Source organism: Malaclemys terrapin, chromosome 3, assembly GCF_027887155.1.
Source record: "Malaclemys terrapin pileata isolate rMalTer1 chromosome 3, rMalTer1.hap1, whole genome shotgun sequence".
In the NCBI taxonomy this organism is placed as follows: domain Eukaryota; kingdom Metazoa; phylum Chordata; order Testudines; family Emydidae; genus Malaclemys; species Malaclemys terrapin.
The window spans coordinates 139,803,431-139,827,675 of record NC_071507.1 but is presented as its reverse complement, the minus strand read 5'-3'; the positions used below and the strand labels follow the sequence as shown (position 1 = coordinate 139,827,675).

At 41.6% G+C, this 24,245-nt stretch overlaps 1 protein-coding gene across 2 annotated transcripts in view; it reads right to left on the bottom strand.

Annotated features, from left to right (window-relative positions):
* The window catches only part of MDN1 (midasin AAA ATPase 1), a 187,992-nt gene that overhangs the window by 105,581 nt on the left and 58,166 nt on the right, over positions 1 to 24,245 (bottom strand). For both annotated transcript variants that reach the window (XM_054022038.1, XM_054022040.1), the window contains exons 19-33: positions 21,945 to 22,041; positions 20,127 to 20,240; positions 18,028 to 18,175; positions 17,739 to 17,849; positions 16,525 to 16,676; positions 15,237 to 15,415; positions 14,644 to 14,852; positions 12,908 to 13,054; positions 12,221 to 12,362; positions 8,448 to 8,582; positions 8,232 to 8,370; positions 4,936 to 5,074; positions 4,697 to 4,827; positions 1,682 to 1,826; positions 408 to 537 (exon numbers count right to left, since the gene is read on the bottom strand). In XM_054022038.1, coding sequence (XP_053878013.1) covers positions 408 to 537; positions 1,682 to 1,826; positions 4,697 to 4,827; positions 4,936 to 5,074; positions 8,232 to 8,370; positions 8,448 to 8,582; positions 12,221 to 12,362; positions 12,908 to 13,054; positions 14,644 to 14,852; positions 15,237 to 15,415; positions 16,525 to 16,676; positions 17,739 to 17,849; positions 18,028 to 18,175; positions 20,127 to 20,240; positions 21,945 to 22,041 — 2,118 coding nt within the window. The remainder of the gene's footprint in view (positions 1 to 407; positions 538 to 1,681; positions 1,827 to 4,696; positions 4,828 to 4,935; positions 5,075 to 8,231; positions 8,371 to 8,447; positions 8,583 to 12,220; positions 12,363 to 12,907; positions 13,055 to 14,643; positions 14,853 to 15,236; positions 15,416 to 16,524; positions 16,677 to 17,738; positions 17,850 to 18,027; positions 18,176 to 20,126; positions 20,241 to 21,944; positions 22,042 to 24,245) is intronic.

Sequence of the window (24,245 nt, the reverse complement as noted above, 5' to 3'; positions counted from 1 at the left end):
AAGACAACCACCTTAAAGATAAAATATAAGGGAACACAGAGCTCAGTAAATCGAACCAATAGCCAAGCTGTCAGTAGCAAAGGAAATGAGAATTCTGGTCTTGGTCTTTTGTTCCTTCCCAATACCTGGGAAATAGGATAAGATATTGAAGAGGAGGGCAGAGTTCAGCTGGTGGGGAGGTGACCTTTCCATTGCTTTGCTAACAACTTTTGGTCAGTCACATGGCGAAGGGATGCTATGAAAGAAGGAACAGAGGCCAGTGCATCAGAGTCTGTTTGCAGAGATAGCTGTATTTATGGATGGAAGAAGCATTAGTGTGAATCCCTGCCAAAACCATCTCTATCTTCAAATTCTGTTCTCTCTCCAATGCGGAGTTTAAATTTGACACAAAACTAAATTTTACTTACCTTGGTGGTTTATCCTGTCCAGAGAGAGTCCTGGATGAAGATTGTGCTTTACGATCTGTATTAAATCATCACGACTGTTACTCTGTGGACACCATATCTCTGTAAATCTGTTGCGAAGTGCAGGAGAAAGCTGCAGGCAATAAAATATAACAATATAGCCACTACTAGCATATATCACAGCTACTACAGACCTACATTACTTAAGCTTGCATTTAAACTTTCATAGACTAGTAGTTCTAGTATGTGTGAATTATTAAAACAGTAAATAAACTGACCCCTTTTCGAAATAATGTAGTATTCCTTCTAATAATGACAGGGTGTTTATAGCTATTGCAAATAGGAGAAAATGTGGCTCTTTTAGTGCAAGACCAAGAGAACACACCAACTGTTCATTTGAAATACTGAAAGAGAATAGGGGAGAAAAATGAGATAGCTTGCAAGAATCAGAGTGAGATGGAACTTCAGAGATACAGTCTATCAAACAAGGGCTGTATAATCTCATCTGCCCTCTTGGCCATTGAAAGAAAGACCACCATACAGGTAAAGGGCTGAATTGGAATGCCTTTCCCTAGTTGCTCCTTTGCACTGAATTATAAAGAGCAATCATCAATCAGTAAATATGCAATAAAGAGGCAATTTCCCTTTGATTTCTGAACCCGGGGCTTACTGGTAGATTTGTTAGCACGCTAAAAATGACTGATTTTTTTTTAAATGGACAGCCCCCTCTCTAGGAGTAAAAGAGCTGAAGCTTTGAGTTCAAATGTCTGTCATTCCTTAGATGGTTATGAAGATACTTTTAAAACAACGTAAGGGGTTACCTGAGAACTGTAGTTCTTATTTTGTGGGAAATCTTTCCCTACTGGGATTTGTCCATTTTTTGGAGACCCTAGGTGACAACTTCTAGTTGTCAGTTTTTGTCTGTTCCAGGAGCACAATCTGTCATTGCATCCCCACACCACACCATAAAGACTCCACTGCAAGAACTGGATTTGGACGCAGTTTCCTTTGCGGGTTACACTTCATTTACTTAAAGTGTTCTCCATATCAAGTCTATTTATATGATTCAGTGTCCACCTTTTTTTTTTTTATATATTTTGTTGAGTGCTCATTTACATTGTCAAAATAATAGTACATGGGTGGTGGAAGAAAGACACACCTTAATCCTCCTTTAGAGCCAGGAGACAGACTCCAATATGCAACACTGCATACTGGAACCTATAACATATGCATGCTGCACATTCTGGTCATAATTCCAGTGACCTCTCAGAATTTACCTCTTTTTTTCCAAAGTCACCTCCTGGGTTCATGGTTGCTAGGATGCGAAATTTTTTTCCAGCAACCAGAAGTTCTACTTCATTATCCTCATCTTCTTGACTACCTTTTTCAGCAAGCACCAGTGTCTTCTCAACTTCAAGAACACTAAAAACCAGGTTTTTAAAAAGTTGTGTTAAAAAACTTTGTTTTATTTAAATCCCATAGCTTGCACTTTAGAAAGTCACCAGTCTTTTTTAAAAAATATAAACGTAAGGTAGCTTTGCTTAGTTTGATTTCTAAGGCTATGTCTACACTACACGGCTTTTAGCGACATGGCTGTGTCACTACAGCCGTGCCGCTAAAAGTCGGGCAACGTAGCCGCTGTTTGTCGCCTCTCCTGCCGACAAAAAACTTCCACTTCCAACAAGCGGTGTCTCCTGCTGACAATGTGCTGTTCACACTGGTGCTTGTCGCAGCAATTTTTTTGGCGCGCGGGCGGGGGGAAGTGGGGGGACGGGACACAGCTGAAAGACAAAAGTTTTGTCATTCAATTGCCAGTGTAGATGTAGCCTAAGTCACAAAGCTCAGTATAATGGGCTCCAGCAAAAGTAAATGATAAATTCTGCTTATCCTTCCCAACTGACAATATTTCTGAATACACAAGTGTGGAAAGCTCATCTTCATCTTGACGTACAAGTCCGTGTAAAGTGGTTGGTCAAAAGATTTACACTGTAGCATGAACCTTCCAAAAACTCTCTTATAAATACAATGCCAAAAGTAACGAAAGTAACAGCTGAAGCCTGATGAAGAGCATACTGAATTAGTTTTTAAGTTTATGGAATACAAAACTGACAAGTTGCTGTGATAGTGAATTTGTTGTAACTTGAAATATCTATTAATATTTTTAGTTGCATAGCCCTGCCCATAATATACTCTCACTAGTAAACTGTATGAAGGAGCTAAAAGTGTGACCCATTGTCACGGAGTATTGGGGGACTCAGGGCCCTGCACCCCCGGCTTCCTGCAATTCGCCATGATTCTCAGCCAGCCAGTAAAGCAGAAGGTTTATTTGGATGACAGGAATACAGTCCAAGACTGGTCTTGCAGGCACAGACAACAGGGACCCCCTCCGTTAGGTCCATCTTGGGGTCCCAGGGCATCCCAGCCCAGCCCCCCTTGGGAGGTCAGAGCCATCTCTGCCTCCCAGCCATCTCTCCAGCCTGCTTCCAGCACTCTCCTTCAGCGACCCCTCCCACAGCCTTTGTTCAGTTTCCCGGGCCCCGGAGTCACCTGGCCTCCAACCCCTTCCTGGGTTCTCATGTTACAAGCTCAGGTATGTTCCCTCGGGCAGACTCCCATCCCCCAATGCAGACCATCCTAGTCACACTCCCCTGTCAGCATTCACACACCCCAGCAAGAACAGTCCCAGTTCGTCACACCCATTACTGGGCATGTTAGCAGAAGTGTTCAGGAAGATGTTGCCTAGAATCATTAACAAAACAATAAAGTTAACTGAAGATTAGTTTGCAAAGGGTGCACATGAGCTATGAAAAACCTACTTGAAATAGAGAAACTATTGAGACATCAAAGAAAGTAATTGCTGGTCATCTCAATATATTTGGTAACAAAAAAGAAAGACAGACTTTAAAATGAGGGGTGCTGTAATCTAACAGTAGTATATAGTGTCAGATGTAACATCTTTACATAAAAAAAATTTGGGAAGGTATTGAAAGACACCAATTTGCTAGGCACCTTTCCTGTTCTTGGACAAGGGTTGTCACTTCCCACAAACGTAATGACAGACTGAGAAATGTTTTTTACAGGAACTGGCAAGAAATATGGCTTTCATCTATCTTCTATATAAGGAAAGGTCATAGCACTAGCTACAGGTCTCATTGTAGATTCCATTTTAATCATGTACATTTATTTAGTTTTCACTCTATTGTGTTAACTGTCATTACATGCTATCCTTTAAGGAGAACTGTGTTTTAACTGTTTTATCTGGGGAAATTAACTAGCTGTTACTCTGTTGTCCTGTCAGTCTAAGCAAAGAAAGGTGACTATAACATTCTGAGCACAGGTTAGTTAAGCGCATGAAGGTGGTCTTCAGTCTGAAGCAGTGCCACAGAACGGGGTTCTCAACCTTTTTCTTTCTAAGTCTGTTCCCCCCAATATGCTATAAAAACTCCGTGCCCATCTATGCCACAAAAAATGTTTTTTCCTGCATATCCAGTAAATTAAAAGCCAGAGCCAGCGTTAGGGGATAGCAAGCAGGGCAATTGTCCAAGGCCCCACGCCACAGGGGCTCCACAAAGCTAAGTTAGATTCATCCCCATATGGCAGCGTTCAGGCTTCAGCTTCAGTCGAGGCAGTGGGGCTCAGGGTTCGGCTTTCTTCCCTGGGCCCCAGTGACTCTAATGCCAGCCCTGCTCTCTGGTTTATTGTGGCGGACGCTCTGAAACCTGCTCACGGCCCCCGGACTCCTGGTTGAGAACCACTGACATAGAGCGAACCTCATTGTAATACTTAGCACACAGCTAAGGAGATAAACAACCCAAGGACACAAAACCTTGCCACAATAATCTTGAACAAACCTGCACTCCTTTGCTTTTGGATCAGGATACTTCTAAGTTCTTCTTAGAAGTTTAGCACCTCAATAGTGATTTAGCTGGGAGTAAATTTTCATCCTGTCCTTTTCATAGGCCTACCTTACCATCCCTTCTCCTTCTCTGTTGCCAGCAGCCTCTCCAATAGCAAGCAATTGTCTAAAAATATAGGACTGATATGGATGCAGTCAGCATCTTTCTGCTGGAGACACATCAATTCACAAACTAAGTGATCTGGTACAGCAGCTTAACAGTGAATGCGCCACTGAGTTACTTTGGATCTTTTTTATTTAAACAGGAATTGAGCAACTAAGAAAAAGGGATGCTGGCTAAGATTAACAATTAGAAACTAGATTATCTAACTCATTTTTGCGATAAGTGTAGCCTGGTGGAGGGCTGCTTAACATTACACACTTTTAGAATGCATACCTATTAAGTCTTTCCAACACAGAATCATCAGCTAATGAAATCTCATCCAGGAGAAAAAAGCCGTCCTCCTTCATTGCTAAAACAAGGGGTCCATCGTGCCATTCAAAGAGCCTAGAACTGTCAAATTCCTCCTAGGTAATGGGGAAGAAAAAGAAGACTCATCAGGGATTTGTCATTCGCTGCTCTCTTGACCACACTAAAGCTCAGTGATACCAGTCACCCATTGTCATGAGACAGACCTTGTCCTTTGATCTCTGTCTGACTGGCCGTAATCCTCCCAGGAAGTCTGATGTCTCCATATGCAAGTGGCAGTTCACAGAATGTAATTTCTGATTTGCCAAGGCTGCAAATATCTGACAAATAGTAGTTTTGCCACACCTATAACATGAACAAAGAAAACCAATGAAGTCAACTTAGAACAAAAACAGAAGGGGTCCACAACCACTTAATGGCCCACTTCAGCAACAAAGCAGTTCCAGTTGGATTTCCTCAAAGCCCTGCAAGGCAATGGCCGCACCATGCTGTTCCTCTTACTCCCATGTATTCCCTTCTCCGAATACTGACCCACCTTACAAAAATTAAATGAATTGCATCCACTTCTGGCATGCAAACCATTGCTGAATTGCCACCATTATTCATTAAACTATGGGTGAGGGACTTTCACCCTCAGATTTCACTTGGACTTCAAAAAGATAACAAATTTCACATCCCCAAACTTCCTCTGAATGATGCATAATGCATCAAAGATTAAGGCACCATAAAATATCTGAAGCGCCAAGGAGAAAAATGTTAGCTTCTCATTCACTATTAAAAAAAACTTATTAAATTAAATTATCCAAACGTATTGCCTTTTGAAGATCAATACTATAGGAGTCATGAGATAAGCTGCAAAATCATTAGTAAAAGTTGCATGTCTTGATTCACAACTCTAAGGATCTGAATGTTCCAGAGATAAGCCCCTAAAGGCTTGCCCACACAAAACTGCATGGGTTTAACTAATTTAGTTAACATCACATCTTTTGCTAAACTGGTGCAACATCTGTGCATTGATGCTCTTATCCAGGTTTAGAGCAAGCTTATATCAGTGTAGTTTGTACCTGTCCACACAGATGTTTCACTGGTTTAACATCACAATTAAATTGGTGCAACTAAGGGCATGTCTACACTTGCCATTTAAAGCGGAAAAAGTCCCTTTTTTGCATAAAACCCGTGGGAACATCTATACTTGCCAACGACTTTTTGCGGTTATATTCAGAAGTTTCACTGCAAAATAAAAACCACCTCCACGAGAGGCATACAGCTCTTACTGGTGATGCTTTTGCACTGATGTGCAAGTGAAGACACGTTCTTCCTGTTTAAAGAGCTTTTAGACTCCACAGGATATCCCACAATGCCTAGGTGATCACTCTGGCCAGCAGCTCTGCTGCTCTGACGCCAGATAAACAGACATCCACCCTCCTCCTGTAAAGCCCCGGGAACTTTGAAACTCCCCTTCCTGTTTTCTTGGCAAATGCTCACTTATTGGCCAGGTGACAATGGCTGCTCCACAGAGCAAACGATCCCCCGCTTGAGGCAATGCTGAGCTACTGGAGCTGATCCGTGTTTGGGGAGGAGGCGGCTATGCAGGGACCCAGGATGTCCCGCGATCACCCCCGCCCTTCCCACAAGACCTATCATCAAATGGAGAGAGCTGCACTGTGGGATAGCTACCCTCTGTGCACTGCTCTCATGGTGATGGAAGTGCTGCAAATATAAACACTCTCTGATGCCAGTGGAAGTAAGTGAGTACACAAACCAGGGCTTCTCTTTCACGGATTCACTATCACAGTTGAAACTGACAGCACAAAAACTCTGCAAGTGTAGATATAGCCTAAGGCTATACAAGGCCTTGCCCATCCTTCCTTCCTTTCCACCTCCAATTGTCCCAGAAAGGACTCCTAGAAAGGAGGTGGTGATCCAATCTAGATCTATATTGGCCATACATTCGGAGGCAGTATTCAGTAAGTGGAGACTGACAGATTTTGACCTCTCTTTGTCCTTTCATGAATTGTCTCTACAGAGTTCCACTGCAGGAGACTAAGGGGTTGGCTACACTTGGAACTTCACAGCACTGCCGCGACAGCGCTGCTGTGAAGCGCGAGTGTAGTTGCACCGCCAGCACTGCGAGAGAGCTCTCGCAACGCTGTATGTACTCCACCTCTCCGAGGGGAATAGCTTGCAGCACTGCAAGCGAGCGTGCAGCGCTGCAGGCACTGATTACACTGGCGTTTTACAGCGCTGTACTCAGGGGGATGTTTTTTCACACCCCTGAGCGCAGCAAGTTGCAGCGCTGTACAGCACCAGTGTAGCCAAAGCCCAAATATAAACCAGAAGGAGGTCTGAGGAGAATGCCAAGACTGAAGCAACACTGCCCACCCACACAGAAGACTACACCTAGCCCTATTAACAGATTAACATTTTGTGAATGAAGTAATTGAACTTCAAGTGGCAGCTTAAATACCAAGACAATAAACCTTTGACAAGCAGCCAATGTATCCATTCCTGCTGTAGAACAAGTTCTCCTTACAGGCTTGAACACAAGCGATCATCCATTTTGAAAGACTATGAAATGAAAGGTCTTGACTGTTAAACTGAAAGACTTACATAAGATTTATTCTTTTCCAAGTAGCACCCAAGTTCCCTTTTAGCATCTAATTAATTGTGTTTTTTCTTTCCCAGCTTCAGCTTCTTTTTACTCTCTAAGGCTATGACTACACCACGAGGCTTTTAGCGACAAAAAACTTCCACCCCACATGAGCAGCAACGGCTTTGTCGGCAAGAGAGCACACCTGCTGACAAACCACTGTTCACACCGGTGCTTTTTATTGGTAAAACCTTTGTTGTTCAGGGGGGTGTTTTTTTAACACCCCGAACGACAAAAGTTTTGTCGATGACATATCAGTGTAGACAAAGCCTAACAAAACTACTTAATACTAAATTTATAGAGATCTGCTTCCATGACCTCTTTTTTGCAGACAGGAAAAAAAATAAAGAGGATGGGCTGGACCTTATACAGTCAGATGTATTCACCACTCTCCACCAAATTTATTACTAACTTTTCCAGGTTTCATGAGAAAGGTATGTAAGTCTTATACTGGGATTCTAACAGACAGTTCATTAACAAAACTCAACCCCCATCCTCTCCAGTTCAGTTTCAATACATCCTTAACAGGTTTATATAACACTGTTGTACAAATCAGATAAAATAAAGCAAAACCACAAGAGATACTTTTAATGTTTTTTGCTAAGACAGATGCACTCCAACACAGCACTCTAAAAAGTGAACTCTGTATTACAGCAGCTACAAACCTGACTTCACATTTGAGACAGTTTTAGATTTACAAAGGCCATGAAACAGCAAGGCCCCTCTTTAAGCATAAGTAGTTTTACTGACTTCAGTGAGGCCACTCGTGTTTAAATGTAGGTATGCAGTTAAGGACCTTGCTGAACAGGGCCAAACAGAACAATTAATTACTGTAATAGAAAAACAAGTTACCCAGTGTCTCCCACCAGCAGTACTGGTTCACCAAACTCCAGGGCTCGTCCTACCAGAACTGCAAGCCTCCTCATCCCTTGAGTCCAGACAACATGACTAAACTCGCCGTCCATCACCAACATCTGTGTAGATGATTTAACTGCCCAACAAAGAACAAGTTGATTAGCTTTAATCACATGCATCAAACTTTTGATTTAGTCCTTTTTGCAAACTCACCCAATAACTTTCTAACACTTTCCTCTGAGAAGAGAGAGTGGGGATACAATTTCTTCTTAAAATGCTTTTCAAGGACACTTTGAATAACATCAACCTCCTCCTGTTTCCTGACTCTGCCTGCCAGAAGCATGAAACCTGTAAACAAGGCAAGAGAAATCAGAGTGTTTTCTTTGATTTTTAAAGTGGAATGTGTGACATACCAGGGGTACAATCCAGAGCAATGAGTAGCTGTGACCCCTGCCCTGTAACCTGGGATGCCCTTTATAATTCCTTGCTGCTGTTGCCTCCGGCCTGGACTGCTCACAAACAGCCTCTAGCGTGTAAGTCACTCCAACATAGATTTTAGGGTCCCACTGAATCATTCCACCAAATCATTTGTTTCTGCGTGATAGGAGGTAGCCTTTAGTTGTGTCACTCCACAACTTCCATAGCTCACTGAAGAGCCAAGACGTAAAATTTGACGCACGGTCAGATAAAAATCTCTTTAGGGAAACACACTCTGCTAAAGATAGTGAAAATGGCTCTTGCCACAGATTCTGCCTCAATCTTAGTCAGAGCTAATCCATTACCACCAAGATACATTTCTTTCCGCTTCAGGTAGGACCCACGATGTCCATTGTTACCCTCAGAAATGTCTCTTATATTACAAGCTAGGGGCATAGGGGAACTTTCTGGGGTACTTTTGACTTAATTCACAAGACCTGCAATAATTCCTCACATCATTCTGTATTCCTGGCCCATATACATTTTTCTTTAACCTATCATAGGTTCTCTGTGCCCCCAAGTGACCAGCGAAAGGTCAATCATGTGCTAGCACATAGCATGGTGCTATGTGGGCTCAACCAACTGCTTATAGCAGGGGTCCCCAACGCGGTGCCTGCGGGCGCCATGGTGCCTGCCGGGGCGTCTAAGTGCGCCCGCATACTGGCCGGCGGACAAGCATCAGCCGAAATGCCGACAAGCAGCGTCATCCAGAGGACCTGGATGACGCTGCTTGTTGGCGGCATTTCGGCAGCGACACCTATTGACGTTGCCGCTTGTCGGCGGCATTTCGGCGGATGCTCGTCCTCCACCATGATCCTCCATGGCTCATCGTCAGACGAAAAAGGTTGGGGACTACTGGCTTATAGGGTTGCCCAGGGCTTTTGTTTTTCCCCATAGGAGCCTCCCTATACAATCTCCTCATTTTCCTTTCCTGGGGCGCCCTCTTGGACACTTCTGATGCTCTCTAGAGTGGGATCTATCCCTTATTCAACTGCAAAACGCTGGCAACTGATATCTGGGACCACTTCTTCAGTCACAGGAATTATCTCCTCCTTAGCTGGCCCTGAGGGCATGCTGCTTTCCTCTGTCATGCAGGAGCCAGCCTCAGCCCCTCCCACACCTGGAAACAGTTCCCTTCTGCTGCATAAGAGTTAGAGCAGGAGTTCTCAATCTGGGGGTCATGACTCCTCGGGGGTCGCACGGTGGTTACAGGGGCGTCAGGAGCTGTAAAACCCTTCCCCCAGTTTTTAATTTATAAGGAGGGTCACATTCAGAGGCTTGTTGTGTGAAGGGGGTCACCAATACAGAAAGTTTGAAAACCACTGAGTTAGAGAGACCTCCCCTCCCAGCAGTTTCTGGGACGTTACCACTCCTCTCTAGGATCCAGCACAATATTCCCTTTGACATCATTCTGTTACCAAATTAATAGCCTTAACCATATGCAAAATAGCATTCCCAACAAGTATTTCAATGGGGATACTACCCAGCACCACTATTGTAAACACACTTCCTAAACCTTTCCATTCCATATGCATCTTGGCTACAGGTACAGGAATTATATGTCCTCCCACTACTAGAAGCTCCACTTTTTCATCAGGTAACATTTCAGTCTTTTGGACCATGCGACCCTTGACCAGAGAGATCTGGGCTCCAGTGTCTTCCCCCTCCCCACAGGCCGGGTACTCTTTATTATTTACTCTGGCAACCTTAATAAATTCCACATCGACCCCTTCAGGGTCAGACCTCACAAAACTGATCAGGTGAGCTTAAAATAGATTGGATAGGGCTTAGTTTCTTTTAGCTTGGGGCACTGATTTCTCAGGTGCTCAGTGGAGTTACACTAGAAACATCTTCTTGGACTCTCCTCCTGCTCAGGAGGTTTGTGATGGGAGTTTCCAAGAGGGGAACAATTGGGAGCTGGGGGCAGACTGCCTGGGCTTCCAAACACCCTCCTTTTTTCCGAGGGGTAAAACAGGATCACCCTTTACACTGGGTTTGCATCCCTCCTTCTCTGGCCTGTGCTCATTGGACATCTGGGTTTGCACAAAGGAATGAGCCAGGGTGGCCATTTCCTTCAGATTTTAAAGATTTATCCCATAAACTATTCCAAATCTCATCAGTGCATATACTGAGGAAATGTTCTTGACCAAAGAGATCAAACAATTGGCTAAAATCCTTACCTCCCTTCCCCTTTTCCCATTTTCTTATTAGGTCACACATCTTATAGGCATATTCGCTATGGCTCATACCATCATTTTTCTTCAGATTTCTAAATCTCAACCTATACACTCCAAGAATAATTTGAAACCTTTGAAAAGCAGCTTTTTAAAATTCAGACTTATTAAATACATTCACAGCTTTGCAATCAGTGTGGGTACTTTTTTGTCCTTAGGAATATTATGAACCTCGATAGCCTTTCAAAAGTGGTAGATACTCTTCAATGAAGTCTGTTGCCTTGTATGCATGGAGGATAGGTCCCTCAACAGCTATCAGACAGGATGGACATGAATGGCCTCTGTTCGCCAGAAACTGGAATGAGCGACAGGGGATGGATCATCACTTGATGATTGCCTGTTCTATTCACTCCTTATGGGGCACTTGGCATTGGCCACTGTCAGAAGACAGGATACTGGGCTAGATGGACCTTTGGTCTGACCCAGTACAGCTACTCTTATGCAGGACGCAATTTGTTACAGCTGAGGACTCCCTGAATGGAGGAAAAGATTGGTGACTCTGGGATTTGTCCATGTTTTGCCATCATGCCAAGATTATACTTCCTCTTATTTGAACTTCCTTTGTTTTCTCTCCCTAAGTGATGATTCCATTTACTGCTTAAATGTAAATTAAGTCACGCGCACATTCCTTCCTTTGTTAAGAACAGACCTGACTTCTGCCTGTTCATAACATCAAAGAGCGGAATCTTATAACGACACATACAATGTTTCCACACATATTTTGCCAGGACAATACTGACCAGCAAATTATGAGTTTTCAAATGACATCTTACAACAGGGGTAGGCAACCTATGGCACACGTGCCAAAGGTGGCACACGAGCTGATTTTCAGTGGCACTCACACTGCCCGGGGCCTGGCCACTGGTCCAGGGGCTCTGCATTTTAATTTAATTTTCAATGAAGCTTCTTAAACATTTTAAAAACCTTATTTACTTTACATACAACAATAGTTTAGTTATATATTATAGACTTATAGAAAGAAACCTTTTAAAAATGTTAAAATGTATTACTGGCATGCCAAACCTTAAATTAGAGTGAATAAATGAAGACTTGGCACACCACTTCTGAAAGGTTGCCGACTCCTGCCTTACAAGGTATACTTTGTACACAGATTATTATAATAGTGTGTAAGGTGTGAATACAGGGGTGTATTCCATCACAGAATAATGAATAACGAGGGACAAAGGTTTGTATTTGAAAAGTGGGGTTGGAAAAATGTTTATATTCGTTCTTTAAAAAAATGAAGTATCACGAAGAACAAGCACAAAGACCCACCATCATTTGCTAAATGCTGAAGCCAGTCATAATCCTTCTCTGTCTGTTCTGCCAATCTGTATCTTTCAGCCCAACGAAACAGATCTCGAAGAGTAATGAAACCATGCTTCCCAGCAAACACTGTTGAACCTCTGCGATAAGACTACCAAGTGAGCAAAGAGGACGGTTAAAATTTAATATGTATTCCTCATTCAAACAAACTTTAGTGAAATGAAAACCTAATAAATTCCTAATCCCAGCCTCACACTTCCTCTCATTTAATAACTGGAATATAGTTTTCACTTTATTCCAATACAGTAAAAAGGTCTAAGCACATTCAAATCTAGACAGAAGGAAGAAAGAGGTACCTCCAGTTTTTATTACTGTATTTGTTTTTAAAGAAGAAACATATTTTGGTAATTAGCCAGAGTTAAATGGCTGTTCACAACAATCTATTTCAGCACCTAAGATCTAGAAAAATGAGGGAGCATAATATTTGTTTAAGTATTTAAACAAAAATGAGGCACTGGTAGCCACTGGACTTGTTTTTGCTCTTAAACAAAAACTCAAACGCAAAGGGTTCACTTAAGCCAGCAAACTTGGATATTTTAAATTAAAGATTTCTCCATTGTTAAGTCATACAATATTTTTTAAAAGGCCTTAATTTTACTTCTATATTAAAAGGGGGGGAAAAAAAGACACCAATACCTGCAGATTCAGCATGACTTTGACGAGTTTACTGCAGTAAGAAGGTGGCAGACTGCATCGCTTGTGGAGGATTGTTTCTAGCTCAGCACTTGGCAGTTCATCAAAATGCAGCTCCACAAAACGGTTCCTGAAGGCTCTGGACAACACCTAAAATGTAGGTTTGGGAATGGTATTTCTGAACTTTGCTTTATCCCTTTAATCCTTGTAAACTACATCCTGCACATACAGCCAAAGGAAGCTAAGCTACCCTGATGGGTTAGTGGTTAAAATCCAATGGGAGAAGGAATAGATAGGCTTGTGCTTAAACTTCCAAAATGGACATTAAAGATGCAAAGGGTCTATTCTCCAGCAGTCTGGGACAACCAAATAACCAGTCAGGCCAAATTACATTTAATTACTTAGACTCTGATTCAGCAAAGTGCTTAAAAGGGTGCTTAACATCGTTGCTGAACTGAAGCCTTAGCATCCACCAGAGAAGCTACTGACCTGCTCTTAAAAATTCTTGGTGTGTTCTCTGACTGGCAAGTCTGAATAAAGGCTGAAACTGAACTCTGCTCTCCAACTTCACTTCTCTTGTAAAGGCCACCAAATAGCAGAAGAATTATATTATTTGCCTACCCACTCTGCTAAATTCTTCTCTGGCATCTCTCAGCCAGTTGCACCCAATACTGAACTTCAGAAAAAGTGCACATGTGTGTGCTGTTCATGAAATGCAATAGTTCTTAAGCTTCATTTACAAGGAAGAGAAAGGAAGCCAGTTTTCTCATATTCATCCAAAAGTGTGATGCGCTAGTCAGTCAAGGCACACAGCATTTTTAAGTGTGGATCATATCAGCATTTGGTCCCTGCAACAGACATGCCAGCTAATTTTTAAATTAAAAACTATTGGAACTACTATATATTCTTGTTGAGGAAACAACTTCAAAACTCAGAAAAGTTCCTTCTACCTAGGCTGGCAGGCTAGATCTCTTTCTAGAACAGGGGTTCTCAAACTGAGGGGGGGAGAAACTTTAGGGGGAAAAAAATACTTACTGCGCACATTCAGATCTGGGTGGCCAGAGAGCAGTGGCTGGCTGGGGGAGGTGGGGGGCTTACTACTACAGACACAAAGAAGGAGGGCCGCGATCAAATAAGTTTGAGAACCACTGCTCTAGAATACGTATCTGTTTTATTTACACACAGGCTTTTCTATGGCATTCACAGCCCTAGTATTTGAGCACCTTATAAACATTAATGTATCTTCACAACATTTTACAGATGGCAACTTAGGCATTGAGAGACTAAGGGTTTGTCTACATTGAGCTGGAAGGTGCGATTCCCAGTGCAGGCAGGCAGACAGACAGACTCACACCAGCTCAACTTGAGCTAGCTGCCCCAGCTTGGACCCAGGAGGTCGGGAGGGCTTGGATTCGGGTGGCTACCCCAAGCCACTGCCCATGCTGCACGCTCGTTCAAGCTGAGCTAGTGCACGTCTGTCTATGGGTGCCGGGAATCACACCCCCAGTTGCAGTGTAGATACAGCCTAAGTGACTTGCCCAATCTCACATAGGCAAGCAGTCCAGTGCCTTGGCTACAAGGCCATCTTCCCTTCCGCTACTCCTTTACCCTTTCATATTGTTCTCGGATATGTGTGAGAGTTTCTGTGCCACAGCTCTCTGCACCCTTGAAAGAATAATATGGTGAAGCTTTCTTCCTAATGTAATAATAACCGAAAGCAAGAGGAGAGATCAACAAACCTTCCTGCCCCCATACAGTCCTGGTGGATTCTGTGTAGCAAACAGCATAAATCGAGGGTGTGCCCTGACAACTTCTTGTGTCTCTGTTATGAACAGCTCTCTGTTATCATCCAGAAGTCTGTTGAGTGCCTCCAGAACATCCGTAGGAGCCAAATTCAGTTCATCGAGGATAATCCAGTATCCCTTTCTCATAGCATCAATAAGGACACCTGTGATGGAATACAAAAGGTTCTGATTAAACCTTTAAGGTAATCTGCATGAAAAGGTACAAAAAAACCCTCAAAAGCAAGTAATCCTTGCAGCCAGTTTTACTTCAGAATAAAATAAGTTAACCCACATCAAGATGTGCAACAGCACTAAAGCTGTTAAACCCTTTAGCTCTCCCCTCTGTCAGTGCAATGGAGCAAAGAACAAGAGATGGAAGAACAAAGGACACCCTTTAACATGATAACCAGAGACCTGCACAACTGAACTGATGGCATGAAACTCCTATTTGCACTGATGCAACCGTTACCAGCGAAAGGAAAAGCTTTTTTCATCTCTGCGTAACTTGGAAGGGAATTAGAGGTAAATGTGATAAGTGATAACCTCACCTTCCTTAAACATCAGCTTCCCAGAAGCGTCTGATGTATAACAGCCAATGTACTCCTGGATGTCAGTATGTTCATGATTGTTAATCCGCACACAGTGGTTCCCACTAGCTGCAGCCAACCAGCGAATTAAACTAGTTTTACCAACTGATGTCTCTCCTTGAATCAGCACTGGATGAGTCCTTCAAGGATTAGCAAAGACAATATTTTAAAAGCAGTATTTTAGGTTGGCTTAGCAAAATATCCTATATGTATACGAAAAGGAAGTAACGCATCTGTACTGTTTGAAATTTTCAGAGCCTTGCGTAACAGATTATCAAGAGACTACAATGTAGTCTCTCAATGTCTCATTTATGTTACCTACCCAAGTCACACAGCCAGTCAGTGTTAAAGCCTGGACACAATCTAAAATACCTTTATTCCCATATGCTAACTACTATACCATGCTGTCTCAGTCATCACTTGTGAAATCAGAGGCTGGTCTAAATCAGTACTGAAATCATTTTTATACCAAGCTTTAGAGGGCTTAGGTGGGACTGTACATGACAAATTTTAGGCTGTTTAAGGACAACAAAAGAAAAGTTGGTTTCATATCCTCTCAAGCATGCAGATAATTGGATTACAATAGAACCTCAGAGTTACAAACACTGTACATAACTCTGAACAAAACATTATGGTGGTTATTTCAAAAGTTTACAACTGAACATTGACTTAATACAGCTTTGAAACTTTACCATGAAGAAAAATGCTTCCCTTTATTTTTTAGTAGTTTATGTTTAACACAGGACTGTACTGTATTTGTCTTTTTTTTTTTTGGTCTCTGCTGCTGCCTGATTGCGTACTTCTTGTTCCAAATGAGGTGTGTGGTTGACTGGTCAGTTCGTAACTCTGAGGTTCTACTGTACTTATGCTCTTGTCTTAGAATGCTGGGAACAAGTGATGTGCTCGCGCTCCCCACAACTGCTAGCTACTGGTCAAAAGTCATTCTTGTAGCTCGGCGTGCAATTCCTACAGTGGGCTTTCTGCAGGTCAGTCATGAAGGAGAATTATTCCTCTCAGAAGAAGTGTCTCATCATTTTTTTTAAATTTTGATGCATATTTTAATCTATTAAGATTTAAGGGGCAACATTAAAGTTGAGTGGGTGATAGAAATACAACAGAAGTATAGAAATATACTAGAGGTAGAAATATAATAGAGGCAGGCAACCTCATTATACATCTACCTCAATTACAGAGTTGTATGTTGTCTTTTTAATTTTGTATTCTGAGACAAAAATTTAAACAAACATACCCTGCAGACACAACTCTGACAATGTCTTTCAGATTAAGTTTAACAGAAGAAGTTAATACATAAGTCTCATCTATCACAGGTTCCTTATCCCCTACTGAAATCCAGTAGCCTTCTATCTGTACAGCTCTTCCTCCTTGGGGCTCTGGTAATGGCTGAAAAACAGTATAGAAATAACAGATTATACAAATGTGTTTCATACGGTTTTCTAACAGCAGCAGCTATTTTTGCACTACTATAGCATCTTCCATAAAAAGCAATTTACAGACATTAGCTTAATCTTCAACACTCCTGTGAGATATGTATTATCCCAATTTTATAGCTGTTGAATCCAAGGAAGAGAAGGTAACTAGTCTGAAGTCAAGAATCTGTGCAGAGCTGCGAACAGAACCCCAGTTCCTCTGACTCCCAGTTCTGGGCTTTAATGTGACGTGCTATTCTGAAAAGTGACTTGTAGGAATTTCTTGAACTAAGGGGGTTACTTATTTTTATTTCATCGTTACTGGATAGTTAATAATTTCTAGCATCAAAACATCTCTCTAAGGGATTTAATCCCTGTATAGGAACATTCAAAATAGCCTCTTCATTCAGCACTTTCCTCTGAAGGTCTAAATTGAAGTCACCAAGCAGTGCTGCAATAGGCCTACTCTGGCAAGCAATGAATCCCAAACAATCAAGAAAAAACTATTAATGTTTTAAATGACAATATTTTGTGTTTCAGCCCTGCAAGTTCACTCTGTGCTCCAAGAATCAACCTGGATTCTCCCTCTTCAAGATGAAGCTCAGATTTTTGCTTCATCAGAGCACAAGCCATTTCCATATCAATGTGTACTGCCCCTTATGTCAAAAACAAAACAAAACAAAAAACAACAGCAAGTTCCTCCCCCATCTCTACTTCAGAATTAGAGTCTCCACCACTAAAGTTGATCTCGTCATTCTCTGAAATTTGGCAAGATTCAGTCATATGCAAGTTCTCCACATCCTTTCAATGTTTTCAAATGAAAGAACAAGCCAGATAAGAAAACATCATGCTTAAACCATATAGTTCACGTTAAATGAAAAAAACATTTTATCAGAAACAATCAATAGGATAAAGTTTAAATTTTTAGTATTTGAGAACTTTTAAAATTACTAAAGCATGATCAACAAGGGAAAATTCATATAAAACCAATCTTCCTGATAAAGTTAAACATCCCAAAATATTCAGAAGTTCCTACCTGCTTAAGGAGGCTTTTGATGTTGCCGGAGACAATATGCTGGCAAATTAGCTTCCTAACTATCGGGTGAGAAACTCTGTCAAGCTGTGTCAGGAAGCCCAAGCAAAAGCCCTACAAGAATAGAGTTATTTTTTATTGTGAAGTGAAAATTTATTTAAGCTTTATTTTTTAGGCATTTGTTTGATATCTGATGCCCTTAGAAAATATGATTTTCCTTGTATTCCTTTAACCGAGTAGATTTTGTATTGAACACACACTTAGGAACAAAATCACACAGAAAGATCATTACCTCATACAGTGAGCGCTGTATGTTTTTACACGGATTAGATGCTGCAAATCTCAAAGCCCTGCAAAGTGTACGAAGGCTGTAGTGAGGTCTATGGCCAGTCCCATCCACCAATTTTGTTTCTGACTCTTTTCTCACAGATAAATAGAAGCTACAAAATAAAGAGTTAAACCAGTTACTTATTTGTATTCTGGGCCCCAGGGCAGAACAGTCAATGGCCCACCTAGAAAGGAATGGCTGAGGCTTATGATTTTTTATCCTATTGATAACACATTAGAACCCACTATGCGGAAGTTGTGGCGTTGCTTGATCTAGGCCTTGGCTACACTTGGAAATTCACAGTGCTGTGAAGCGCGAGTGTAGTTGCGCCGCCAGCACTGTGAGAGCTCTCTCGCAGCGCTGTATGTACTCCACCTCTCCAAGGGGAGTAGCTTGCAGTGCTGCAGGCGCTGATTATACTGGAGTTTTACAGCGCTGCACTCGCTATGCTCAGGGGGGGCGTTTTCACACCTGAGCGCAGCAAGTTGCAGCGCTGTACAGCGCCAGTGTAGCCAAGGCCCTAGTTAACTTATTTTTTTCAGTTACAGCGCCAGTATTAAACAAATTGTGAGCCGAAATATAAGCTGTAGAATTTATTTAGGATTATATATTTAAATTAAATAAATACATTATTAAATTAATATCTAAAACATTTAAAGAAGCACAAAATAAGAAAGCACCTAAAGTATCAAGTAGACTAATTAAACACCTAATCGTGATTCATGTGTAATCTAAAGACAAGGAAAAAAACTGATATACAAGATGTAACTGAATATGACTAACAAAGTTAAAATATACAATACAATACTTGTGCTGCTGGTGCTGTTGGACATCAACACCCAGAGCAATAGGGAGACAGCAGGCACGGTGCGCCACATCTACTGGGAGATCTCCAAGGAGAGGGGGTTCTAGCCCCAGCTGCCTCTCGGCAAACTTAGAAAGGCTCAATTGGGTGGCTGAACTTGCTGGCTTGTGTCTGGCGAGGAGCTGAAGCCCCGGGGGAGGAAATCTGGTAGCACAGAGGGAGCTTGTTCCTCTTTAAAGTCTCCCTGTCCTCAGCCCCGCAGCAGCCGTAGAGATGGCGTGGCAGGCACAGCAGCCAGAGGAGGCAGCAAGCCCCACGGTTCCCAGGCTGCTGTTGCTGAGGCTCTGCCAGACTAGCAGGGTGCGGCAGCGCTCTGGCAAACTGTTACTGTCACAATGAGGGACGGCGCTCCGTACAGAGCAGCAGGATTTCTTTTTAAATCTTAATTTTTATTTAAAAATATGTATCTATCCCATCCGCCCAGACTCTTTTAAATCACCAGGCCCCTGGGCAATTGACCCCTTTCCTCCCCACCCTCACCAGCGGGCCTGTTTGTATTTCATCGTTACCAAAGAGTTGATACTTTCTAGCATCAAAACATCTCTCTAAGGGATTTAATCCCTGTATAGGAACATTCAAAATAGCCTCTTCATTCACCACTTTCCTGGGAAGGTCTAAATTGAAGTCACCATGTAGTGTTGCAATAGGGCTTACTCTGGCAGGCAATGAAGCCCAAAAAGTCAAGAAAGAACTATCTATGTTTTAAATGACAATATTTTGTGTTTCAGGGAGATAACCTGGTACACCATGTATCACTAGGTACTTACAAGTCCTTTGAACAGATACTTCAGATTGCCCAAAAAACTGAACTGCAGAAATTTAGCATATTGGAGGCAACATGCCTGCTATTAAGGAAAGAGGTTCCGTGGCAAGCAAGGAAACCATCCCCACAACTGATGCACAGAGGTATTCTGAAGTAGCCACCCCTTCTAACCTCCTAGATGAAGGAAAGGATTAAAGCAATAATGCTCTCTAACTGGTAATGTCAATAAACTACTTTTTGGGGTGGGGATGGAAGAAAGGAAAACAACAGCAACAAAAGGTAACACACAAGTAGCCCTAGAATAAGGAGGCTGGGTGTCATTCTTCAAGAACCTCGGGTGGGAGAGACTAATGTAAAAAATTGTAGGCTGTAATTATGTATTTTCATTTGCAACTTCTTGAACTGAGGCTTCATAAAAATGTAAATATAACTTACTTCATGATTCCTTGTACTGTGTTTTTGCTCACATTCAAGCCTTTCAAATAGTCCATGATAAGAATTAGCAAGTCTCCTTCATTCTGCAGTTCTTCTACATAAAGTTCAGTAAACCTACGAGAAAAATTAAGCTGTAACACTTAAACATCTGCCTACTGATCATAAAACAGACACTCTGAAATTTCATTAGGGACCAGTTACTCTCTCATAGAATATATAATGCTCAAAATATAGCATAAGCAGCAAATCAAATATTGACTTGTTTGCCAACATAAAGATTTATTGACTTGATATACAAATACCGACTGAACTGAAGCAGAGAATAATATTTAACTACAGGCTAAGTATTACATTGCTTAAGTACAAAGTATCAATATCTGTATTGTTTTATACAGTCTACCAAGTTCAACTCATTCTACAAGAAACATGCTTTTAAAAGGAGTTTGTGGTACAGAGCTCCAGACAGCAGTTTCTGAATATTGAAGTAATGGCACAGCGAGAGGGTTTTTGAAAACTGATTCTCTATATTAATCACTCAACTGTAGTGAAACATACCACACATCCCATTTTTGAACTATCAAGCTTATCTCACATATTACCTCTTTTCATAAATTTCTAATGGAGCAACCATTTAAACAGAGAAAAACAACTCATCAAGATAAAAAGGAAACTAAGCAGCTACATTAGCAGCAAAGTATCTACTTTATATTTAGCTACGGAAGTGGAGTTCTAAGCCACTCCAAAAATGGCAGTAATGGGATTTCATGTTCATTGTCTCACTGACTGTGCATCAATTGTGCTTACCAAGTATGAAAATCGCATTTCTAACTGTTAGTCCTGGAAACTCATCTGGGGATCTGAAAATCAAGTTGGGTTCTTTGCATCTCATACACCACTGGTAACAATGGTTCTGCAGGCCAAAGTAGGCCTGCTACACTTGTAAAATTCCGCTGCCTTCAATGAATTTTGGACAAATGTAATTTACTGGAACTTAAAATAAGTAATTCTGATTATAATGCAAAAGGGGAAATTTACTCCAACTCTCTCTCTCTCTCATTGCTATTAGCTCTGCAAAGCGAATATCAACAAAACCTTATTTTTGATTAAGTACACACAGTGAACAGATCTCCTGAGCAAGCACTGAAGATTTTCACGTGGTCACTTTTCAGAGTGGTATAAATTTTGTACAAGTTTCCTGACAATCAGCAGGGAAATTGCATGAGAGATAGACAGCAGGTCCAGAACTTAACACACACAGGTGGTGTCAGGTGGGTTACACTAGAGAAAGAAATTCTCTCAGACCCACTTTTCTACAGCCACAGCGGTCCTCTGAGTCCCAAATATTCCAGGTATCACACATCCACTCTCATATCCAACTAGCCTTCCTCCAACTATAAAAGGCTAAATATAGAGCTCTTTGTACAGCCCATCAACACTGCTAAGATAACAAGAATGATTGCTAGAGGACTGCGAAGCACTTGCCTTTATTATTCCCAAGAGGCACAGAGCATTTTGCTACAGCAGAATTCCCAGCCTCTGACAACTTACACTTAAGGAATGACTCCTAAACTGTAACATTCTACACTATTCTACACTATTACCAGACCAGCAATTTAGGTTCTGCATCAGCAGAACAGTAGTTTCCTCCTGCTATTCAATCAACACTCCTTAACAATCTCATAACAAACACCTCTCAGAATGTCTATCTCCCGAGGCTTCAAACAAGGGTGTTGTACCATTCATGTTGACTCTTGAAGCTAGTCACATTCCAAAACAGACAGCAACTTTAACTATTTTACAATCCATTCATTTTTTTACCTGTTTCTTATTCCTGGAGGTAGATTTCTCTTTCCAACATCCGTAGCTGGATTCATACAGGCAAACAAACGAAAATCAGGGTGACGCACCAGAGGTTCTGAAAAGAAAAATAAAGATGTTTCACTTCTATTCACAAACACAAAAATGCAAATCAAAACACTATAATGTAAACCAAAGACATTTCTTGATTAATCCAAGACAGTTTAAGTCTCTCCTCTGGACTACTCAGCCATTGCTATCCTGCATCCTCTTAACTACAACGCCACTGTTAAAGCCTTTAAAGCCAGGTGTGATTCACCTGGTCTGGTGAGTTAGGGCATATCTACAACATCAGGGTAATGAGCACTACAGAGGATGGGATTTCTAAAGTGCATTGGCGTGTTGTGCATTAATTAGTCCATGTAGACCCTGGAGGTGTACATTAAAAAGTTCCCTAGTACTAGCGTTTTAACCTAGTACTTTTAGTGCACACCAACAGGGTCCACACAGTTAGGGAAGGATCACCTAGCAAGCCAGAGGCAGAGCCGGGAACTGTAGCCAGGTCATCACAGTCTCAGTCCAGTACACGATATACTATACTGGCTGCCCAATGTACAGAGTTCCTTCTGCATCACCTCTAGAGACATTAAATACATATTCAGGGGTGCTCCAGACACCTGTTCAAAAGAGGGGCTAACAGGCAAGAGCAACAGCAATTTCTGCAGACTGAAGACACTGGGGCCTTCATGTAAGTACTCTTCCCCTCTCACATAAAGAGGTGAAGTCATACTGCCAGTGCATTTTTCTTTCACTCCTCATGGGGGGAAAATTCTGCAGTGATTATTTTAAGCTATATGGGAGGAGTTGGCCATTTCAGATGACTTTGTTGCTACAGAACATTCTGCATGAGTTGATGTTTGCATGGTCTTGAAGTTAAACCACAAGAACAGCACACAGCTGTAATCTAATCCAGAGGTGAAATAACTTTAACCGGGCACCACACTAGGAAAGATGTGGACAAACTGCAAAGCGGCAGAAAAGAGCAACAAAAATGATAAAATTCATAGAGGATTTTGGCAACCAGATGTGCACACAGTGTTTGAGATGTGGGCATATCATGGATTTATATAGGAGCATTATGATATTTACTGTCTTATTATCTATCCCTTTCTTAATGGTTCCTAACATTGTTAACCTTTTTGAATGCCACTGCACATTGACCAGATGTTTTCAGAGAACTTGGCACAGTGACGCCAAGATCTCTTTCTTGAGTGGTAACACCTAATTTAGACCCCATCATTTTATATGTACAGTTGGGATTATGTTTTCCAAAATGTATTACTTTGCATTTATCAACACTGAGTTTTCATCTGCCATTTTCTTGCCCCATCACCCAGTTTTGTGAGATCCCTTAGTAACTCTTCGCCATCTGCTTTGGACTTAACTATCTTGAGTAGTTTTGTATCATCTGCAAATTTGCCACCTCACTGTTTACCCCTTTTTCCAGATCATTTATGAATACGTTGAATAGCAATGGTCCCAATACAGATCCTTGGGGAACACCACTATTTACCTCTCTCCATTCTGAAAATGGACCATTTATTCCTACCCTTTGTTTCCTGCCTTTTAACCAGTTACTGATCCATGAGAAGACCTTCTCTGTTATCCCATGACTGCTTACTTTGCTTAAGAACCTTAGGTGAGGGACCTTGTCAAAGCCTTTCTGAAAGTCCAGATAAACTATATCCACTGGATCACCCTTGTTCACATCTTTGTTGAGCCCCTCAAATAATTCTAATAGATTGGTGAGGCATGATTCCCTTTACAAAAGCTATGTTGACTCTTCCCCAACAAACTGCATTCATCTAGGTGTCTGAAAGTTCTATTCTTTACTATAGTTTCAACCAGTTTGCCTGGTACTGAAGTAAGGCTTATCGGCCTAAAAAAATGGCATCACATTAGCTATCCTCCAGCCACCTGGTACAGAAACTGATAGAGAGAGGTTACATACCATAGTAGGACAAGAAGTAATGGGCTTAATCCTCAGTAAGAGAGATTTAGGTTAGATATTAGGAAAAGCTTTCCACCTATAAGGGAAGCTAAGCTCTAGAATAGACTTTTAAGGGAGGTAACGGAATCCCCATCATTGGAAGTTTTTAAGAACAGGTTGGACAAACACCTGTCAGAGATGGTCTAGGTTTATTTTGTCCTGCCTCACAGCAGGGGCTGGATTTGATGACATCCCTTCCAATCCTAATTTTTACGGTTCTATTAATATGTGCAACTGTGGCAAGATGATACATACTTTTGTCTTCAACAGCC